This window comes from Zophobas morio, unplaced genomic scaffold, assembly GCF_036711695.1.
Source record: "Zophobas morio isolate AGI-343-1 ecotype UQ-CSIRO unplaced genomic scaffold, CSIRO_AGI_Zmor_V1 ptg000011l, whole genome shotgun sequence".
Lineage (NCBI taxonomy): Eukaryota > Metazoa > Arthropoda > Insecta > Coleoptera > Tenebrionidae > Zophobas > Zophobas morio.
In genome coordinates, this window is record NW_026972116.1 from 9,371,688 (window position 1) to 9,396,922 (window position 25,235).

Here is a 25,235-nt window from a genome sequence, read left to right on the forward strand (position 1 = left end):
GCATTATTTCAGCAAGGACACGTATGTCAATTCCGATATGTGTAGTGTAATATTAATAACAAAAGAATGGGGTGTTCCGTTCTTGAGATTTGGTCAACTTAAAATGTAGATACATAATAGCAATAATAGCGTATTCCACAAAAAAACCCATATCGCATCCGAACGTGCGCAATTTGGCCGTTACAAGTTCGAAATCGATAATCAAATGTGTAAACTTCTAATAACATAGATTCATAAACAAAAAGTAAGTATTTTATAAAAATTAAAAGCTACTTACTGTACAAAATTTTGAGTGGGTGTCATCCCATTGTTGGTGGGGATGATTAGACAAATTTTGATTAGCATTTTTCCATCTGCATGATATTTCTGACATACATATAAAATTTTATAGCAATCGGTGCGGTAGTTTCGGATATTATCTGTCTAATAAAAACCGATACAGACGACAGAGAGACAGACGGACGGAAACGCGAGATCTACTTTCTCGTATTCTAGGGATCTTGAAACTTCTAAAAAACATGAAACTGGCCATTCAGTTACAATACCTCCATCACCGGTTGGTCAACAACTAGTACATCTCCTTCACAGCGCTCAATGCGCCCAACTTGAGAATCCTCGCAAAATTTACAATAATAAATACTATTTAAATCTTATGGAATAAAATAGTCCTGCACTTGTGCTTTACGAATCCGTGTTAAGTTTTTATCCTAGAAATCCAGATTTTTGGAAAAAAATTATGATCGTATGTTGTACATGCTCTGAAATCTTGCAAACGTTTTAAGGCAATCATAAGGTTGTAAATTGTTAAAAAAAAATTACCAGTTTATCCCCTCCGAAAAAAGTGATTACGTTTTCTCAAAACTTTGGGGAATATGTACATTCTATCTAATATATCAAAATATTATGAATCTATGCTTATAGTTTATCAATGTATTCATATTTTTTAGTATTACTTATACAGGTTGACTCAAAAAAAATAATGAATGAGGTAATCTATTTTATTTATTAATCAAATCCCCCATTTTCCAGAAAATTTGAGTGTTCAGGATTATATTACATTCCTGTCCTTGCTAAAATGTTCATGATGTCACCACAAAATTTTGCTATGGAAAAACTCACTTGAAATTACAGTTAACATGCAGTCCATACATATCCTTATTTTAACTTATAGGAGTTATCATATAAAAACTAAAATTCGCTAAATTTATTTTTTTAAGTTTTCAAACAATATTTATTTGTCTGTATATCAGGGGCGAGGGAAGTTCTGTCAAAATAACTTTAGGCCAGTTTTTTAAACAGTGCGTTACGTTTTTTGTAAATTCAAACGCCAAGTGACTATTAAAGTTTGAAGCAAATTTTTGGGTTGTCAATTCCAATTATTGGCACCAGTGTTCGCATGTCAGTTCACAGTTGTCCATTTGACATGAGTGCGCCTAAAAGCCAATGAGAAGATGACAACTGCTGAGTTGTTTCACAAAATTTCGGTTTTACATAGGTATTTCACGATAAAATTTTAAATCTTTTGCCAACCTGACAAAACAAATCGCAAACACTCACTCACTTGATCTACAAAAAGCATGCAGCTTGTAAATTCTTTTTCTGTAAAATTCGTTTCGTATAATCTTCTCTTCTATTTTTGCGAATTTCTTGGGGCAGTATCTCTGACTGGAATTTTTTTTATTTTCCATCATTTTGCACTATTTAATGGCAGCTTTATAAATAGTTAAGATAAAAAATACATAGAAATAATCAATTCTAGACCAGCATTTTCTTCTTTTCAACTGCATCTCAAATATTTTACCAGTAAAGAAAAATATTCTGTTTGACTGGTAATGAATTAAAAAGGACTTCGCCTGGTTTACTGGTCATCATTAAAGGTGAAGACAAGAAAGCAAAAACCGTTTTGAAAGTATTTTTTAATTCCCTACAACTTCTTTCATAAAAAGTTTGGTGCGAAATTAATACGAGAGAAAATATTTCAGTTCAGACACCTATTATACGCTCGAAAACCTATCCCTATTCGATACATATCAGAACAAAATTTCCAGTAACTGCGTGTTTTATATCCGAAAAATATTTAAGGCAGAAAATAAATGAACTTCATGATCTTTCTAAACACTGAGAATACATCATATTTAGCCTCTTCTCCCGGTTATAATGTAGTATCCACGTGAAATTTATTACTCATGAAATTAAAACCATATGAGGTAATCGTTGTGACCAATCACTATAGTCTATTTCAGAACTCCGTTCGCCTAAGCCATAAACCGGGGTGATTGTAAATCAACAATTATTACCCAGTAAGTAGGCGTTTACCGCGCTTGTTTTGTTAAAGAACAATCTGTCCCCTGCTTTTCGCAGGTAAGCGGTGAATCTAAGGGTGTCCTTGTCTTTCAGTATAGGGCAAAGGAGTTGAAGCAAGAAAACCATAGTGCACTTTCAGCATGGTTGTATGATATAGCGATTTACTCAATGCTTAAAGCAGTGACATTTACATGTACAAGAGAAACTGAAATAGCATTTTTTTAAAGGTAAACTATTTCTTTATTATTTACGATTAATAAAACAAAATGAATCGTTTGCTCCATTGTGGCAGTGATTTTTGAGAATTATCATCTTTCAAGCGACCGACGGTTGAGAAACTCTGGAATCTGTCAGTCTTTGGGACAGTTTATGGCTTAAACGCACGGAGTTCTGAAATAAACTATACACAGTTTAAATCTATAACTTATTTCTAAATTTAAAACAAGTTCTCGTTTATTTCACAGCAGACAAGAATACAGTAATCTTCCATCGATTTTAAAGAATTTTGCATAATAAAAGTAAGCAACTTACTCATTTGACATACACCTTGTAAAACTTTTATGATTAAGCGGAAACTTAACTCAGTTCACAGCTCCTTTATGCTAACAATGATTGTATTATTTTGGAGATTGTTAAATAAAAAATAAATAAAAGTCGTAATAATGGACAGTCATAATCCTTGTTGTTCGAGTCTATAAAGTTTACAATAGCCAGTTTGACTTGTAAGGGTGGTTTGGCTTAAGCCACTTAAGTCATAAAAGTTTTACAAGATGTATGTCAAATGAGTTTTCTATACAAAATCGCATTCACGACCTTATTTGCAAAAAAGGGCCAATACGAAATCTCAGTCAATTAAAACGGCAATGTAGTAAGATTTGCCTCTTGGAAAACAGACAACCAGTTTTATATTAAATTTGATATTAGCTGATTTTAACTATTGTCATCATTTGTTTCATTGTTCCACATATCTGGATTTTACTGAACGTCAACACAAATTACCAATAACAGTATTTTAATTTTTTTAATTAAATTAATTTTCTGATCTCCTCTTTGTGTGAAAACAATAAACTTTTAACGGCAACATCCTGTTTTCCATTCAATTTTCATCAGTTTCCTACAATTACCGTATTTACATATAGCTTTAAAATTTAAGACAAACTCATCAACTTTAATTTTTCCAGTGATATCGCATCTTCTAGGAATGTATAAAACGACTTTTAATAATTTTATATACACAAATAAATTCTATATTTTTTGTAAGCATATCAAGATGTAGGTAAGTACATACATATAAAGAAGCCCACTCATTAAATCAGTCCTAGTGCAAAGTCTATAACAAGAGTTGCATAACCTTACTAGTTTAATTAAATTTCTAGAAACACAACCAGTTGGAAGGTTTTAAACTTAAACTTTTTTCACACTAAATGTAAAATCTCAACAAGAGATTATATATATTTTTGTAGGTGAGACTTTCCGGCTGCAATAGCGCAAGATTTTATTTTCTTTTTCTTTAACAAACCATAAGACCGAAGAAGAAAAATATACTTACTTGCACGGATACAGTTCAACGTTAAAACTGTTAATATTTACCGGTCACAGCCACTCTAAAATCTTCCTACACAAAACTAAAACTCTAATTAACTAAATTTCCACCACCTAGAATTTTTTGCGTTTCACAAAGATGTCAATTTCGCGAAAATGTGAACTGTTCAGCAAGGGAGATTTATACTTTTCAGTCTAGTGCGCTTGTAAATACAATTCTCAATTCCAGTCATAATTTTGGGTTCGAAACAAAAACAATTATCGTCGAAGTTTTATCAGCGTTCAATTAAATACCCCAGCTCGAATTTATCAGCAACCCCGAGCGTCCACCGATAATTCAATCAGTTTAGTGCAATTACAACGAGATACACCGAAATTTACAACGGATAGCTTTCGAGTAAAATTCTTGTCTTTGAATACAACTTTCCGCTTCTCCCCACTTTAAGGGGAGCGAACAAGTGTAGCATAATCGGAAGTGCAAGGCTGGGGGAGAATCGCGGGGTGGAACACCTTGGTCGATTACAGGTACGCTCTACAGAAATGGAAGAAAAAGAGGAATTCTATTACCCGAATATGAGATTATTTTTGAGGAAATGGCGCAGAAAATTGATTTAGAGACATACCGATGGGTTCGCTTTTGGCTTATTGATTCCCAGTTGACGCGCGATATTAAAACTAAAGAGACTAAATTTTCGTCGCTGGGTAAATTTGAAACATCAGCTAGCTAGCTAAACAAATTAGTTAATCGATAACTTGCCTTTTCTCCATGTTCTAATAATGTAGTTTCCTTAGAATATTTTCAGCGGTGTACGTGCACACAATGTGTGATAACAAGAATTTATAATTTTCACAGTCGACAGGTCACGAACATGTTTCATGTTCAGTGTAATTGAGAAAGTAGGAAATAGGAGATGAGAACGGAGGGTGTCGTTTTATTACATATTTGTTCCTTTGTAATGCACAAAGCTTATAACGCACAGTCCATCAGTTAAACGGTATTTTCTTTTTACTTATCACACTACCCTCACTAATAAATTATTTCTGTTACCTGTGTATATTAACTATGACGCAGCGATTCAATTTAATGAAGAGAAGATATTAAAGAATTTCACGAGAACGAATAACATATTGAAGTGACGCAGTTTAATATAGGTACTCCGTAGGAGGTTGTTTGATATTAATATTTGCACAGTTCACAATTCCTCCGAACAACCGCGAATACGGTAAAAAAAATTAAATTTAACGCGGTTGTATACCTACACACTATATCTGGCTGAAATTTTATTAAACTAGTAGACATAACTGTAAAATAATTATATACTTTGGAGGAAGCTTCAGTGTATAATCGATATTAAGCTATTGGTAGCCTGTGTTTTTTTTTAACGTTAGATCCTTTTAATTTTAATTAAATGACGCAAAAACTGATTATCGGATCAGCTGTACATTCTCAAGCTTTCAGTAAAAGGAACAAAAACTTACTGGCATTATTGTCATGTTATTTGCATCGTTCACAAGTTTCTACAAAAAGCTCATTAACTTGTCAATATGCTAAGATTGAAAAAATCTGTAACTGGTAAAATTTTAATCAGAAGTAGCGTACTAAGTTCGTCCTTTTTCCGAAAATATTGAAACTTTTGTAAGTTATTTACTTTCAACATCTTTTAACTTTTAAACACTGCTTAATAAAAATTTTACTCGTGTTAATAAACAATCATTCCTGCACTCTATATGAATATATACTTAACAATTATCCTTATAATCGGACAAGCACAGTTGTCAAAAAGTTGTTTCGACAGAACTTTCCTCGACCCTGAAATAACAGGTATTTAATTTAAAAATCACCCGGAGTAGGCGTTAGAATTTCATTTCACACAAAAAGCATGTCTACTTTTGTAACATCCATTTGGTAGAAACATAACGTTACATTTTAAAACAGTCTCTGACACATATTCAACCATTGCACTTGATGACAGACACTGTATGTAAAACTTTACAATTTAAAAGGAACTACTGCAATGGTTGGATATGTGACAGAAACTGTTTATTCTAAAATGTAAGGTTATGTTTCTTCTTAATGGATTGTACCTATAGGAATAGATATGCCGTTTGTGTCAAATAAAATTCCAACGCCTATTCGGATGATTTTTCAACTGAACTATAAAATATATCCAGGTTTTCCAAAAAAATTATAAAATTTGATTTTGCGAATTTTATTTTTTGATGAGGACCCCTATAAGTTAATATAAAGATGTGTATATAATGTTAAAGTAAGTTGTTTAATGAGTTTTCCTTCCACAAAATTTTATAATGATGTCATCAAAATTTTTGCAAGGACACGTGAATCAAATTGGATAGGTGCAGTATAATGCTAATGATGACGGTACTATATTACAAAATTTTCGAAAAAATGAAGTGAGCAGTTCCTGATTTAATCAATAAAATAAACGGGCTCATTCATTAATTTTTGAGTCACCTTTATAAGCAGTTCTAAAAATTGTGAGTGAGTTGATGTACCACAAGTATACAATCATCATATTTTGCATATTTCATGGAGGATTTATTCGGCAAAATTTTGAGATGACGTCATCAATTTTTTGGAAGAGGATAAACTAATAAATTTTGACTAGCGATTTACGATAATTATGATAACCTTCAAATGTTTGGAAGATTTCAGAGCATTCCATTTTACAGTTTCAAAGTTAAAAAAATATTATTATAAATTATCGAGATGACGTAATTCTATTGCCAGTGGGGATGATTAGCCAAATTTTGCTTGGTCCAGTAGTTTCGGAGAAAATCTGTTTACTATAAATCCGGACAGACGGTAAACAGACAGACAGATGATAATGGAAGACCTATTTCTTCGTACTCTAGGGGTCATGAAACTCGATTACAATACTTCCTTAGCTTACGCTCAGAATGTAAAAATGTAAAACCCTATACATATTTTAGACTTTTAATGAATAATCAGTTACATTCTATGTACGTTATCAAATTGTTGGTTGGGGTGAATACAGAAATTTTAGTCAGCGTTTTACCATCTAGATGATATTCACATAACATAATAATAAAATTTCACAACAATCAGTGTCGTAGTTTAGAAAATTATTTTTCTGATAAAAGTCAACACAGACGACAAGCAGATCGACGACAGACAGATTGAGGGTCGACAAACGGAAACATACGTGATTTAAAACAACGTTTATCAGTCGACTGTTTAATTATACTATGCTCACGTGATACCAGTATCCTGTTATAAAGAATTTTTCTAACATAGTGTGTACATATTTAATTTAAAATATTATAGGAGTATCTTTTATTAAAAAAATATTTTCAACACCTAAACGAATTGAAACACAGGAAATTACATCATATATTAATATTAGTTACTACTTTTACACCTTAGTAATTTGGACTAGTTAATCATTTCTCCAATTAACTCATAAAGATATTAACAAATTTAATCCAATTTAATTTCAAACTGTGACGATGTACGCGAGTTAACGTTAACCTTACTTTATTCTAAATTAAAACAAATGAGGACGTTAATAATTAAAAACGTCATTTGTCTTCTCCTTGATAAGAATATCTAAAATTATCAAAATATTTCTTATTGAAAAATCACGGCTCTTAAATCGAAGCTTATTTCTCCGAACAGGTGGAGGTATTTAATCAATTTGCCTCATCGAACCAAATCTTCAATTTAACTGAAATTCCAACAATCTCGAGATTAATTTTAAAGTTTCCCAGATGACGAAAATTCACCTTAGGAAGTTTTTAATTTCCAAAGTTTCCCATTCATGTCATCACTAACGTCATTTGCTAATTCCTCAACTTAATAGAAAGTGGGTTTTAAAAATCGCTCCTTTTAGCATAATCCCCCCTATATAACATTTTCAATAGAAACGACGCCTAATGCTCAGTATAGCGACGAATTTTAATGAGGATAAAACTGTAAGTAATTACGAGAGAACTAAATGAAACGTGGAGCTTTTTAACACCCATCTGTGCAAATTATGCTATCCTGAAAGCATATGACGTTGCCTAAAGCTCCTCTAATTGCAAAAGCTCCTATTCTTAGCTACTTAACTAATTTGTTTACAAGCTAAAGAACACTTTGCGTCGAAAATATGCTGAAAACGAATGAACCGGGAGCTTTACGCGATCTCATCGCTAGCAATAAATCAAATGATTTTAAGCTCCCCGGAATAAACCGGAGCGGAACGTCGGCTTTCTCTGGATTTTTTAAAGTTTTCAATTAAACCCAGCTAATGAGTGACATAATTTAATTTGTTGCGTGCTGGCTAAGTGGGCTTAATTCAAGTAATGGACGCTGTGACAAGGGTAGTCCTGGTGCTTCTACTGGCCCTACTTGCAAATGCACTGCTGCGTTTACTGTCATCCTGGAGAGTGTCAACCCGCTGGGGAATTTCCGGCAAGTATTCCTCCAAGCATATAACTTCACGTAACAAAGAGCACGAGTAGATTGCGCTATTCATGTCCTATCTTGTGTAAATATTTAAAAGGCTGGGAAGGGCTCGAAAAGTGAAGTTTTCTACTTTTTAGCAATTAAAATTGAGTTCAAGTTTCCAGCTCTTTCTCTGTTCCTTGCGTCCAGTTAATTTGATTACTGTGAATTGTTTAGTGAGGATAATGGCAAATACTGATTTGATATTAGAAAGTTATAAAGTAATGCGGTCTTACACAGACTAAATTAGAACTAAAAAAAAAAGAATAAAAATGGTAGCATAATTATTTTAATGAAATGTATTCATCAAGAACATTTCATTTACATCCTTCCATTCATTGCTAGTTTTATTTTAACATATAAAAGAGTTTATCATAAAGTAATCAAATTTCCAGAAACATGTTATCAAAGAAACTAAACCCGTTTAATATAATATGCTTCAGAGGCGAGATCTGTCTAAATAACTAATAATAATTTTAAAGATAATCTGTAATAAGCAAGTTTTTGTTAAACATTATTAAAATACAAATGTAAAGGAACCTACATAATTATCTAAGGCGTATTTTGTTTACGCGTTTATTTAATGGTACTTCTTTACTGTTCAAAGCAATTTCGATGAAATCGGATAAGCAGTTTGTGAATAATAGTCCACAAAAGCTTCTCTTAAATATATTTTTTTGAAACGCGGTTAGTTGAAAACATCAAAAGCGGTATTTAAGAATATACGTTTGGGACAAGGTTGTTTCCTAAATAATTTTTTTTTAATGACGATATCAAGATTTTAATGAATGTCAACATTTATTTGGAGATATACAATGTAATACCAATAGCTGTGTCTTGTTAAACATATAAGGAAATTGTTGAACTGTTTTTAGAGAAACGATAAAATTATATGCCGTGTAAACAAATTTACGAATACTTCAAGTAATATTACTTCCCGAGCATGTAGTAGGATCCATCCGGCGAATATCTCGTTGCTCTTACGTATAGTCGACGTTTCATGACCCCTAAAATACGAAAAAATTGGTCTCCCGTTGCCGTCTGTGTTTCGTCTGTCACGTGCATTGATTTTGATTAAACAGATAATCTCCAAAAAAACTGAAATATCATCTGGATGGTAAAAAGCGAACCAAAATTTCACTAATCATCTCCAAAAAAATTCTATGTAAAATGATTTAAATATTATACAATAATATACTTTCTACACTTATGGTGAACGAATCCACTTTGAGTTTTTCCGTGGACATCCAAATTTTTCCAAAAAGATCCAAATTGTATGATCAGTTGATCACATTTTATATTAGTATAAGCTGCTGTCTAATTACGTCTCCGTAGCAGTGTTGAGTTCGTCTCCATCTTCTCACCCGAAGGTCTCGAGTCCGAAGTGCTGATTGGGTGGCTTCTTTTTATCTTAAGCTCTCCCTTATTATCTATGTTTTTATTATTTATAAAATCATGAACGGTTTAACCTATTAATTTATTCATCACATCATCGGTACACTCCGTGTTTTATTATTAGTATTACACCTGGACGTGTCGCAATTGACATACGTGTTCTTGCTGAACTAATGTTGATCGGAACATTTTCAAATGGGAAAACTCGCTAAAAATACAGGCATAACTTTGCTTTTTATCAATGCAGTCTTATTTTTGAAGCAAATGTTAATCTGTTTTCAGAGGCAATTTATAATCCAAATATTTTCCGAAATTCTTGATATTATAATTAATTAAACACAAATCAGATTTTCTGGCATAGAAAAATGACACATTTTTGACATCCTTATTTCCAAAATTTCATTTTTTGCGAAAAAATTTCCATGTGAACCACTAAAAACGCAAGCACCACAATACAATTGGGTACTTAGATATTGGAGCATATTGTGGCTTGCCTCATCAACTTCTCAACACATGAATCGTCCCTGTCCGTTTTCTAAGGACAAGTGCACTTAAGACCAAATATAAACAAGCGTGTTTTCATAATATAATACGTTCGAATCATAGACAGTGGCAGAGTATAGATGATTAAAGTATAACACGTATGAGTTCAGAAAAAGAAGCTCTACAAGAATTCTTGAAGTGTACTAAGAGGGGAAAAGGAAGCCCTGTTGAAATAACCTTCGACGAATTTTTTTATTACTGTTGCACCTAAAGCGTTGAAAGTTAGATTATTGTTACTTTTTCTCTGTTGTCCTAAGTATGTCGCAGTTTACTACATAAAGCATAAGTTTTTCGCCAAAGGGGTCTTTGCAAACATTTTGTAATTACAGGTGCAAAAATTGTTAATTCAATGCCCGGAGCCAAATAACAACCTTATTGTTCGGGGTCGTGAGATCGCCTTAGAAATTTTACCCTGCGTTCAATACACATAAATATGTTAACATTGTTGACATTTCTAGATTTCGGTTGTTGTGGATGTTTTACCCAAGATATCGGTTTTATTTTTATTTATTTATATTCTTGCAGGAAAATCAAAACAATATTTCCAACAAATTTTGAAATATAATGTGCCAAACAAGAGAAACGTTTTCCACATAAATTAAAAACATTTGATTTCTTGCATCTTGGTTTTCTCTTGTTATCACTATTCATGCCCTGATTTCATTCAATTGTTAACTGCTATGATGATTTACGACGTTCCGAATGTTCCTAATATGTGCCGTTTAAAATAGCAGTAAAATACCAACGACAGTTTTCAATTCCAGGGGAGTATAAAATATAGTTATATGGTGTTCCTGGAAATGTGAATATGGTATACATTATTTTTATTGCGGAGAAAAAGGTGAGATATCTACCCTTTTATGTTATTTTTTATTGCTACACCCGAACAGCGATCAATAAAATAAGTCAGTGAGACACTTTAAATATGAGCTTTAGTGGAATTCTGCAGCAAGGATTGTAGCTGTCCTTGCTTGTCTAAACTTCAGAAATTAACCAATTACAAGAGAGACCGTTTTAGTGACCAAAATACCGGAAATACGTCACAGCAAACCTAATGAGAATACCGCATTTACCAAGTTTCTGAAACTCGGGTGTTTAAGTTTGCTCTGGTATAAGTAGTTAAACTAAGAAGCGGAGTGTTATGTTAGCCCATTGTTCATTTTTGGACGAAAGAAACTTGTCCCGCGTTGCTTAAATTAGCAAGACTAATCGATGTAGCACTTTTTTCCGTTTTTATTACAAGAGAAAAAAAAGGGTAAAATTAAACAAACACGAGGAGCTTTACGTTAACCTACCCAGAAAGCTATTATTACGGTTGAATGCAATTACGAAAGTCAGTTACAATGTAGAAAGTTTTAATTTTTAGGAAGCAAAAATGCAGATATCGTGTTTAATGACATAATAATTTAGCCGCTTAAAATACTTTTAATAACAGGATTGAGTTCTTTAACACACATAAAAATCTATTATGAAAGTTAATAAATACAGAATTTTCTCGACGACCTTTCTTAATTTGGAAGTCTCATTGTGTGTCGCACACAAACAGACAAACGAACAGACAAAAAAAGAAATCATGTACAACACCATGAAACGTAAATTAGCGAGTCATGAAAATAAGTTTCCTGAACCGTTTCAGTTTCGTCGCCCCATACGAGATTCAAATTTATTCGGAATACGTTCCAGATTTCCACTGTATTTGTTCAGATCGTGTTTTGTCAACACTCTACGCCACATATGACTGTCTCGTCGGAGTTGACCATAACCTGAATAATATGTATATGCAAATTGATATTAGTTTTAGTTTGCTCTAAACTGTGAAAATATACCGAGGATGTTATAGGTATCTGAACATAAATGTCATACATTTGTCTAGCAAATCATAAATGGAGATATTATACATTTCACTGTGGTTTTATTTTTATGTATCAGCTTAGAATAAATGTGTCCAAACTGTGTTTTCAGATGTTATGTTATAGTTGTCCCAAGTGACCTAATCAGAGGACTTCAAACATCCTAACAAGAAGATTTTCGGGAGTAATGAATGTCCTGAGTTTTTTAATGATGGTGATGATTCAAAAGGTTCCGATTACACAGAAAGTTGCAGTGACGATGGATAACGAAGCTGATAAGGACGAAGAAACTTCATCAAGAGAATCTTTTTATAAAGAAACAAACGTTAAGGGGAACAAAGATGTTTTCATTCCTAAATGGCAACTTTGAATTTTATGTATAAAACATGGTTACATGTTTTCTGTAAATTAAGAATCCATCGCAACAGTCATAAAATTTTCAGTAAATGTTTCTAAGGGGTTTACTAATATTTATAAATCAAAGCAAAACCTTACCGAACATTAAAAAAAAAGAATAATATTCGCAATACAAAATATACAAATAAAATTTGTTATAATAAAAACCTTCAACTTTTCTTGAAAAATATTAACTTCTTTTATGTGGAAATTATTTTTATATAGGATGAAATATTCGTGCAGGTGACGAGAACGTATAATATAGAGAAAAAAAAAATGGAAGCAATGAAGAAAATATGTATTAAAGAATCAATTGAACTAAAATTGGTCGATCATAAAAAGTACAGTGCTTTAATAGGTTTTTTATGTTAGTAACACTAATGGATTCTATAGAAATTCTTTCTATGGAAACTTGTATCTATGTATCTTAGAGCAAAATTGTCCATTTATTGTAGTCGGAATGGAACACTTATTTTTTAATAATTGTCATAATAGTAATATTACAATGCAAACCTATGAAGATATTTTTCAACGGATTTTGTTAGATCATTAAATTACGATTACAGTGATGTAATGATGTATAGGTATTGTACTAGTTTTAAGTGTAAAAGTATGAATTATGTAAATGAAGAGATATATCGAACGCCATATCTTGTCCTGGAAATAGATTTACAAATATGTAACATAATTGTATTAATTTTTAACCTAGAAAATCTTGGACTACTGCAATATGTCTTTGCTGGTAAAACTTGGATCGGAAATAGAGCCCCTTTGATTTATTTTTTATTTGATTCATAAAAGATTAGGCGTATTTGCGATTTGGAAAATGACCTAACCTGACCTGACCTAACTTGACTTGATTTAGAAAAAATGTTGAGCCTTATTAACGCGTGGTACGTTGTTAATCGCGAACTAGTAAGAAATTTGTGTTTAATGTAAAAGACCAAAATTCAAACATATGCCTACCTAAACGGCTGTTTTAAAAGATGTTTTTATAATTTTTGTGAAATAAAAGTTATTTATTTTACGCAGCTTCAGTTTTTATTTCTCGTAAGCTCATAAAGTAATGCAAAACTGAATGCTGTAAAATCTTGCAAAAAATTAATTACGTCATCTTAAAATTTTATTATGGGAAAATTCACTTGAAACTAATGCACAGCATGCTTCTTTACCTGTTTTTCTGCAGCCCACACATACATTTATATTATTTAACTTATATGGGTATCAAAACAAAATGTGTACAAATTAATTTTAATATTTTTAGAAACATATTATTACGTTGTATGAGTATTTAAAATCGGCATAGGTTAAACTCAAAAATTTATTTCTTAGTAACTCGAATTTACACGACTAATTACAGAGCGATTATGTAGAAAATAATTACCGCGCAACTTGACTGGATTTTCTCGACACTCGTTGGACTCGACTCGACTGAATAATAATCCTTCCCGAAGGTGGCCTCATCTATTTAAATCCATACTTCCTTCTAGATGTTCGACGATCGGGATCTTTCTGGAATACTTATCGCGAATTCCGTTTTCAGGTTTTATTTAGCGAACGCCGCCGGCCGCCGTCACTGACGATGAGTCATCATTACCGTACATACTAGAAAGCTCTAGAACCCATAGGCGTCGTACTAGGGCGGCGTATGGGATTATTTCGTAACAATTTGTTCGCTCGTACTGCAGAAGCGATGGATCTCCTGTCTAAACTTATTTTATATATTTATAACTTTTATTTTTTTTTGGACTGAAAATGAAATAAACACCTAAGAGCCACTTTATGGAATATTTTAGTTAATATTAAGTTAATTACGCATTTAATGAGGCATTCAGAGACATCTGATTTGCGTAGGGTCCGTTACGTGGTAGTTTAATGCCTCATTAAAAATTTGACCGCAATCAAATATTTAATTCAACTTCCGCAAGTCGGCTCTAAATGTTTTATATCATTGTAATCGTAATTTATAAAATGAAAATCGGTTAAAAATGTATACATTACAATTTAAAGAAAACATGGCACAAAAGAAGCGCATTCGAAAATATATCCGGCTATTTTCTTTAAACACATCAAAAGACAAAAATTACTCATTATAAGGTTCATGATGAATTTATCAGAATCATCATTAAGTTCTACAGAAAAAAAAAGAGATTTAAATTATTTTCGAAACAGAAAATCAACCGGAGTTTGAAGAGAATTTAGTAGATGATGCATCACAGGCCGTTCTAAATAAACAGAAAATTGAAAAAAAGCATTTACGTTTTTCGCAAGTTGTTATAACAAAATCTCGCGTTATACAAATTGTTGCTACATCCTGAATTCCTTTTATACTCAACCAACAAGTCCCATTATACGAAATCATTAATAGAAAACAAATATTCCAAAAATCAAAACAGCCAACTGGGGCGCATAGTCTTATTGTAAATGTTTCATTTTAATAAAGACATTTAAAAATATCATGCGAACTGAAAGAGATAATTGCTGATCTGATAATCAAAAATGGCTCTAAAGAGAGAACCTTTAACATAGACCAACAAATCCAGCTTTTTCAAAAAATTATAAAGTTAAATTTTGCGCAATTTCATTTATTTTGTGATAACTACTTTACTTTAAAAAATATATAGATAATAGCAGGCACAGTGTAAGAAAAAAAATGTCTAAGCTAGTAGACACAACTTCCTTACTTCCTAGCTTACGCTCAGAAAGTAAAAATTTTAATGTCTAGGCTAGAAAACACAGACGAATTCATAAATCACGAGTATAAAAGTATATGATTTTATGAGATTTAAATAACAGTTGCAACGCAAAAATTTGAAGTGATGGTTACCATATTGTTGACAACTTTTGGTTAGCGTTTTGCATGATAGTCCATATAAGATTTGGTAACAATCGGTCAAGTAGTTTAGGAAATTCTCTGTCTAATATATGCAGTGAGACGGAAACATTTGTTCATACTCTAGGGATCATGAAACGTCGAGAAAAATAGTTCTGTGTACCTAGAATTTTACAAAAACGAAATTTTTGAAGAAAATAAACTATTATCGTTGCGATAACCTTCAAACTTTTTTCAAAATTTTATACTTGCTAATTTAAATCGTAAAATGTAGATACACATGCAGACTTCTGCAACAAACCATAAGGGCGGATTAATAAAAATTCAGAATAATGTATTTCAATATGAATTTTAACAAAAAGTTCATAACTACATAATAACTGCACTTACTTATTTTGTGAAATTTAAGAAGCATTCACTTAGGACAATTATGACGTAATCACAAATTTTATACGATATTTCTAAAACACATTTAAAAAATTAAAAAAAAAAACAATCAGTCCAGTAATTTCAGAGATATTCCGTCAGCAGACAACAAACGGCAGACAGAGAAAAGAGAAACCTACTTTTTCTTAATTTAGGAAGTTAACGATGTCATTTCGAAAAATTATATATGTAGTAAAACCGTTTTTTTTTTTTTTCAAAAAAACGTTACAACAATGGTGAATAAAGCTCTACATAACACTACTTAACGATTTTATTGTAGCATCTATATTTGCAGGAATATAATTTCAATATTACTCTAAAATGTAACTTTTAATTTATATTTTGTTTCTAGCAAATCCATCCAGCTTCAATATATATTTGTTTAAAAGCAACTCGCAAATGCCACAAAAAAGCATTTCAATATACATTTTAACAAAAAGTTTATAAATACATAATAACTCCACTTAATATCACTTGCATAAAACAAAATTTAGTTTATGGGAATTTTTTGCACCTATGTTTGTTTATTCAAATCGATATTACAGCGAACAGACATATTGTAATTAAACTCTCACCACAAGCATTTGTAACAGTCTGCAAGAGTGTGTCACAACTGGTATTATTTATTGTTAAACTGTTGCTAAACTACATTAATTTGTATTTCATAAAGATACCCATACTCGTGAAACGTCATGTTAATTTTTTTGCCGATTTAATATCACAGCATATATGTACCAAGAATAACATTTGCAAAGTACATATTTATTTTTCTGAATTCCGGTATTGACGTATCGTTAGTAACTAGGTGTCTGTTCTACATTTCGACATGTGAACTATATTTCTACACTATTCCATAGGTACATTAATCACAAAATTTCGACTGAAAAATTTATTAGCAGACAGTTTGCAGGCACACATCATAACCGCTAACGTTGCAACTGTTGCCAGACGAATGTTTCCGGATCGTACGTATAAACTGGTTCGCTGATAGGCTCCACGTTTTCATATTTAAACTGTGCTGTATAGGCCATGTTTTGTGGATCGTCCCTAGCCAAATAAACAACCCTTTGGAGTAGACCTCCGGGATGATAAATATAATAAACAGCTTCCTCCTTCAAACCCTCCACCTCACTAGCTTCAGTCAATTTATCTTCAACCGCATCGTTTTCTCGATCTTTAATTTGCTCCGATTCACGTTCTGTGGTATTTTCAAGCTCAATACTTTCAGTGGTTAACTCATCCTGCGTAGGAGTACCGTATACGCTTTGTGGCACTTGTCTCTCCGAAACGCCCCCTTGATAATAAACAGTGGCGTACTGTGAACTGTAAAGTGGTCGTTGGGGTGATGCTGCCACCCCAAAAACGATTGCACAAATTATCACAGCAAATTTCATGTTGGTTTACGACTGCTGCTGTAGGGGGAGTTTCAGGTATTTATAGCGAATTCCAGGGATTTTTCATTGATAATTTTGATATTGTTCTAAGGCGCTGAAAATATTACGGCATTGACCCAATGATTGGGTACCTGTGCGTTGCATAATTTACTATTGTTTGATGCGATAAATTATACCGAAAAGGTGTAACACGCGTGAGACAAGGATCGAATACGCACTGCTGGAATAATAATTCTAATCGGTTCGTTTGTATGCAGGAGCTGTCTGATCGTAGTCTAGCTGTATTTTTAATTGTTTCATAAAGTACGTAATCAACATTTTTTTACATTTTACTTTAAGATTAAACAATAAAATTATGAGAAATTTCCAGGCTATAAAAAATGCACTGACATTATTAGCTCAATTCTGACTAATTTTATAGATTTTGTATCACATTTTCTACTCTTCTAATCAGCTTTTCTGTCCGTAAAAAGACTGTAACTACTTACTTACAACAATTTGGCGTTAACTTTCTCTCATTTTTCACCATTAGCGTTTCTACTTGAGCAATGTGGAAAACAACTCTTTACGTTTACTTATTTCATGATGAAACGAATTTCAATTCCGTGTTTTACTCCATTCATGGAAACACAACATGATTTCCAATTAATTTGTAGAGTACTTTTTAAGTTTTTGCTCATTAGTTAGATACCTTTTAAGGTAAAAGCTTCATTATGCGCACCGTCTGAATTTTAAAAATGTCTGCCAAAAATAATTTAATTTGTAATATGCATTTAAATGGGGATAGAATTATTTATGAAGGATTTTTTTTCCGTATTGATCAAGCTTAAAAAAATTCGTTACTTTAGTATTCAAAGCGAGCTTCCATTGGAGTAATTTTCGTTGCGCTAATAACGATTTGGTTGTCTGAAAATGAACTACGCAAATAGTTAATGAGCCAGGAAACCTAATATTGGGGAATTTTCTCCGAAAATATTACGAGATCGCGTAAATTTTTATTCATTAATAAAATTCAAGTTGCCGGTGTAATCACTGTGCTAAAATATAGTAATATGCACCAAAGATAAAGATAGAATAACGATCAATCAGTAAAACACGACCATTACCAGAAATTTTAGGACAAAATGTCACATTTTTAAATCATAAAAAAGACGTATAGTGTGGAAGTGACGAACAAAAACAAATAGGGGTTTTTGTGCGAAGTCTGCTGGAGACTAACTTCCTTTGTTTCGTATGGAACGATTCATTCCAGTTATGAGCGGAAATATTGATTCCTGAGCTAATGGAATTGAAATTTTTTCCCTCATATACATAGGAGGCATAAATAAATAACAAATTATGTTCAACTCAGACATTCCAATGATGCACCTGGGTATCTGCTGCCTGAGGGTTCCCGCAGGAAATCAGAAATCCGACTAAACAAAGAAAAGAAATAAATCGAGTATTATTCACCTGAAGTAACCCAGAATTTATGGTAAAAAAAATTTGAACTAAATTTTTATGACAAGTTCTTTTCAGTGGCTTTCAGGTCTTCCAGAAAATATATAAATATTTTATCGTATTGTAATTTTAGACTTGGTAGAAATTGTCATTACTACTTCTTGACTGTAAGCTAGGGAAGTTTGTAATATTATCAAGAAATTATTAATTTCATAGCTTCTCGACGTTTCATTGCTCTTAGAATATAAGAAGATAGGTCCCTTTGTTCCATCTTTCAGTTGCTGTTATGTGTTAACTATATTAAATAAGAGCTCTTTGAAACTAGTGGACTGCGAAATTTACTAATTTGATTTAAGAATACATATTGTGTAAATGCGTGACCCATCAAAACAGGTCCGTCAAAATAGCCCGGTATGAAATTTTCGTAGTTAAAAAAAAAATTGTTATAACTTTTGTTTCACAAATTGCAGATTTTTTAAGAATGTACTTTCTGATTACTATCTAAAAAATACATTTATATGTAGTACGCACCAAGTATGCAGTATCTATGCAACAGGTGATATGCGAATAAACAACGGTATTTAACAGTGAATCATGCATGTACATATAACGAGTGATCAAAAATTTTTAGATTAAAGTTGGCCATGGGAATATTTGCCATGTCTTTGATTAAAATGCAATTGTCAAAAATCGCAAATTATTGAAATACAAATGATGTTATGCATGACATTTACAGTTTAATCAAAGACATGACGAATATTTCTATGGCCAACTCTAATCTAGAAACTTTTTCATCACCCGTTATTTTGTGTGTGATATTTTTGCTCACTTGTGTCGGGAGTTATTGTGTCGGGGTGGCGAAATAAGTCACCAAAATTATAATTTTTTTTTATTTACCTCTAAATAGAACTTGACTTTAGGCAAACCTAAGGTATATTAGCATAATCTTTTGTACATTTTTTTTAGAATTTACTTGGAACAATTTTGGAATGTCATTTTTGGTGAATGAACCAATAATTTTCGTTGAATCTTTTACCTTCTACACAGAACCCAGTCTTCAGCCAAATTCAATTTTTACTATACTGAAATTAAAAAAAAGCACTTCTGCTTACTTATTTCTAATCGCATTAGTTTAACAGATGAATTCATTATATTATTGCAAAATTAATTTAAATTATTTGATATAATAATTCTCCATCCACAGAAGTACAGTTACATTGCAATAATCTTGTAAGACATTTAAAATTTTAAAGTAACATGGTAAAATCGTCAAAAGAAATACAAATCAGGGAGAAATTGGTACAAAAACCTATACAGATAGACGGATACAACGCGTTTTCGTATTTTCCACTCTGTAAAATTTCAGGAACAGATGAAATTAAACATTTAAGATAATAACTCTATTTCATTGATTTCCTTAGCGCAAACTCCGAAAGTACAATAGTTGTTTGTTGACGTATGTCTTCATTCACCTTTATTATAAAGTGTTCTATTTAAAAAAATTCTTATAAATTTTACTAAGTTTATTAAGTGAATCTATCCCTTACCTGAAATCCCCTTGTTGCTATATTATCCTTAAGTAGTAATCTAGATGTTATGTGAGCAAAACATTCCAATTTAATATTAATAATATAATGTATACTTTATTGTCTAATCGGATTAATTTCCCAATTACAGCACAACAATAACTAATTGTACAATACATTAAAGAAAAAAAAATGTACACAAAATATCAATAACATACTTAGTAACAAATTAGCAAAATATGTCTTCTAGTTAAACAATCATTTCCACAACGACTAATTGTGTCAATACTGTCAATCTTTAATAATAGTAATATAAATAATTTTTAAATTTTAATATTATCCATTCACGATCTTTTCGATGTAAAGTAGGAATTGATACCCCTTTCTTCATTCTCCAACATGATTCCTATCGATTGATTGATTGAATATTGTATAATTTTTTGTGTGTCAGTAGTATGACATAAATATCCCGATATTTACTTTGAGCTAGTTTGTCAGTTTTCTACTACATACATCAGATACATATTTTAATCAAGTAACCTAAAAGTTTAATTTTGTCAACATAAAATAATTTCAGCAGAAAATGCCGAAAATTGTTCTATTATAACAAAAAATTGCCATAGAAAGATGTTTTTTCCAATTGTTCTAACACATTTCTTTTCCTTACATTGAAAACAACGGAACCTCATAAAAAATTTAGTCTCAGGTTATTTACACAAAACTTTCCTCGTCTCTGAAGTAGAATACAACATATCCAGGTTTTTCAAAAATTAAAGATTTGGTTTTGCGATTTTTATTTATTTTTTATGAAAACCCCTATAAGTTAAAAATATATATGTACATAAAAATAAAGAAACGTACTATAATAACAAACAGTAGGTACTGTTTCCGCAAATTTTCGGAAAAATGGAGTAACCCGTTATTGATATAATCAATAAAATAAACTGACTTATTTTTAATTTTTTTGAGTCGCCCTGTATAAGCATCTAAAAAATATGGATGCAGTGAAATCACAAGTATAGACCGTAATTTTTGCACATTTTAATAGAATATATTTCACATAATTTTGAGTATTTTATAGATACAGTATTTTATTTCATAAAATTTAAATAACATTTGTACAATTTCGAGGTGACGTCATCTCGTTCATCACCATTATTCTCCTCCAAAATAACTTCCGTTTTCTTTGTTTATTTAAAAAAGCGTTTTTTAAGAAAATATGGTGATTTTTGATATCATAAAATCTAATAAAATATTAAGAATTTACACTGAAGATAAATAAAAGCATCCATAAAGGTGTTCTGCTTCAAAAAGTGCACAATAATGGAATAAAAATTCGTATGCTATTTCAGAAACTGTAATATGAAAAATCCTTTTGGAACACATGGAACCCAACTGCTGAACAGTTCCAACGAATAAATCAATCTTACTGATGATTGTTTTCATTTTCAAAGTTCAGTGAGAATGAAAAGGTAAAATGTGAAATCACAAAGGCAGAAAAACCACAATAAATCAGGACAAAAGTTCGATTTCTCGACGGTAATACAAAACAGAAACAAGAAATATTACAACGCACTAATCTAAAAAATGACCGATATTAGACACACAGCACTTAACTCATTATTAGGTAAATTTATTTGATAGAAGTCGCTATAAAGCGACAAAATATTTTATGGTGCCAATGTGCCCAAGTCATTGGGGACACTTTGTACACATTATAGCCTACTCTGAAGCATCTTGTACAGTGAAATTAGTTTCTGCTGTCTATTAATCATCTGAATATTTTTTAGATCCAATCTCACAAAACTGTTTCTCAAAAATATAACATTTCCAAAGCCGAACCTTGCATTTTGAAGTTCATGTTTCCTAACTTTTCTAAAATCTAAAATGTCATGAAATCAAGGAAAATGTTATTTAAAATAATATCAGAAAAATAATCCTTAAGTAAAGTAATATATACGAAAAAGGGAATAGTCTTTATAATCTTTGACCCCAATTTGTTCCTTTTTATTTCCAAAAAATAATTAAATCAATTTTCGCAAGTTTTTGAATTTTATCAAAAATCTGTATTCAATTAATTCACGCGTTAATTGCTGCGGACTAACAATTTCTATTCTCATACATACACAACAAAGCAACAATATTTTCTTTGTAAAATAAATGACTTTTCCTCTCTTTTGTTATCACATGGCTGATCGATATTAGTCATTATGCATTCCAAGAAAAATAGTACACCATGTATTGTCGTACGATTTATAATTCATGAGAACACCTCATCCTTTACGTGACATCTTATTCTTGTATTGAAGCGCTGCCAAGATATACCCCAACAAAATAATTCCAGGCCAATGTCATACGAAACTTAGCAAATTATGAATAATCAATCGCCATAAACCTCCTATAAATACCTACATGGACAAAACACCCACAGTCTTCTTTCCAGTCGCTTACCAGCATGAAGCTCCTAGTGGTTCTTGCCATCATCGGCGCAGCTTACGCCGACTTCCACACTTTCAATCAAAGATATCCCATCGAAAGTCGAGAACAAGACGGCCCTTACCAGCCCTCTGGATGGAGACCCTCGGGCCCTCGTTTCTCCCTTCCGGCTCGTCAACAATTGCCCAGACAAGATTTCGCGTTTAGTCTGCCAGCCCGTCAACAGCTGCCGCGTCAAGAGTTCAGCCCTCCGCCTCAAACTTACGGCCCTCCACCCACTTACGGGCCCCCAGCCCAGGAATATGGCCCGCCAGAAGCTACGACAACCGAGGCCCAAGAGATTACTACGACCGAGCTGCCCACAACCACCGAAAACGTTGTTGAAGAGGCCGAACAACTCAACGATTCACAGAAGGAGAACGAAGTGAAGGAAAATGAGAAATTGACCGAAGAGAATTCCGCGGTTTCTGAACAAGGAATTTATTATATCTATCATCCGAGTGGGTTATTGCAGAGGGTTATTTATATGACCAAAGATGATGTGCCAAATATGGCCTACAGTGCTCAACTGAAGTACGAGAATGTTGAGCCCATTCGAGAGCCGATCTACACTTATGACCCCAAAACTCTCATTTTCAGGCAGCTGCAGATATAAAATTTGCTGGGAGAAATAAGGGAGGATCGTTTTATTGCATAATTTATTTTTGTTAGGATATTTATTGTTGTTATTTATTCTGCAAGAGGGCGATGCATAACTTATAGGTTCGCATTGTGTGAAAACTTAAAAAATAAAATAAAAGATTCCAAATGGCGGTGCTTTTAATTACATTAAGGGGTCTGGATAATGGCCAGACGTTTCCATGGTTACGCTTACCAAACTGAATGAAATTGTGCTAGTTCGTAAATTTTCGTGGAAAAACTTAAATATTTCTTAGGAGAAAAACTTTTCCGGAACGGCATTATCAAAACATCATTAATTATTTTCTACTCGCTCTGGTAAAAATGAATTCTATTTTGGTTAATTAAAACTATATTTATTTAAACATTTTATCTAAATATTTTGGAGCATTGACTTCAACAGTTTGTTAAGGTACCACCATAAAAAAATTCCTTAGTTATCGACACAAAAAACGATAAAACCACTTTTCTTTGAGTTTCAACTGAGTCATGTTAAATAAATTGTTACGTAATTGTAACAGAACATTAAAGAGACACATATTTTTATGTGAATTTACTTGTACACATGTTTGGAGAGTTGTATCCCCACTACATTTTTTTGAAAGGATAATGAAGTAAATTTCTATTTACTTACTCATTTCTATTAGACGATACAAAACGCAGTGTATATTTTTACTTCTCTGCGTTAGCTAAGGAATTATTGTAATATGGTCCATCCAGCAAATGACTACTTTCACGTATTCTCAACGTTTCAAGCCCCCTATAGTACAAAAAAATAGGATCCCCGTTTTCGTCTTTCGTCTACTGGACCGATAGTTTTTTCGCAAAAAAATCCCAATACAATCGCCCGATTAATATATCCTGCTCGCAACGCGGAGATCATGGGTTCGATTTCCTTATACTCAGTATTATCTATATTTTTTAACATATAGGAGTTATCAAAAAAAAATGTTTGGACGAAGCGAGATTTATTGTATTGAGTATACTTCAGGGACGAGGGCAGTTCGGCCTAAATTATCTTAGATTAATCTATTATATTAACTGTTTCTACGAGTATATAAAAACTAAAAAGTAAAATATAATCGATAACAAAGGTATAGAATTTTCTGATTCAAATGTCAAAATTTTTGAAATCTGACCTGAAACGAAACGAAAATGTTCAAAACTTACTTAAAAATTGTGAATAAGAGAACGATTCTGTATATTATCTCATGATTTTGTTCGTATGCATTATGGTTATACATACAAGATGACTCCAAGCTATGTACTTTTTTTGAGTTGTGTAGCGTAAGATTATTTTATTAACTATACAGAGTGTTCTTTATATTAAGGTGCAAAATACAACTGCGGTTTTCCACATGGAACTTCCTATACAAAGTATCCCAGTTAAAAATCCGCACCTTTATCTTGAGAACGAATAGAGATATTGAAATTCTGTAAACGATATTGTTTTTAGCTTAAAACGGAAATCACCCTAATTTGGTACATTGCAAATTTAAGTTGAGAGATATTTATATATTTTTTTTTCAACAGAAAATGAAATAAATTTCTAAGTGCCAGTTTATACAATATTTTAACTGAGATTAACGACACGTTTAGCGACGACTGATTGGCTTTTACAGTCGATTGTGTTCTACTTTAACGTCGTGTTAAAAATTGAATCGTAGTTAAATATTTAATTGCGCTTCTGTAAACCAGGTGTAAGTGTTATATATCACTATAATCGCTATTTAAAGGTATATCAAAATTCGTTAAAAATATATATATATATATATAATATATAATTTAAAAAAATATAGGTTTGTGTCGCATGAATGTAAAAATTAAACTTTCTTTTTCAAGTTAAAAACAACGCTGTTTACAGAATTTCAATATATTTATCCGCTCTCAAGATATAACGCCGCGGAGTTTTAATTGGGACACTCTGCATATATTTCTACAAGCACAGGTTGCACTTTTAACTTTTAGCTTTAGAAGCATATTTTATCCTTAAAATTCCGATGC

At 32.0% G+C, this 25,235-nt stretch overlaps 2 protein-coding genes across 5 annotated transcripts in view; one reads left to right on the top strand and one right to left on the bottom strand.

Annotated features, from left to right (window-relative positions):
* Positions 1-25,235, bottom strand: part of LOC135126861 (uncharacterized) — a 251,789-nt gene that overhangs the window by 121,357 nt on the left and 105,197 nt on the right. The window lies entirely within an intron of this gene.
* Positions 22,565-23,363, top strand: LOC135127453 (uncharacterized). The gene has a single exon (XM_064053902.1). It carries the CDS (start codon positions 22,573-22,575, stop codon positions 23,206-23,208), a length of 636 nt encoding a protein of 211 aa, XP_063909972.1. The 5' UTR covers positions 22,565-22,572; the 3' UTR covers positions 23,209-23,363.

Excerpts from the sequence above, each read along its gene's own strand:
- LOC135127453 (XM_064053902.1), top strand. The coding sequence starts at position 22,573 with ATGAAGCTCCTAGTGGTTCTTGCCATCATCGGCGCAGCTTACGCCGAC.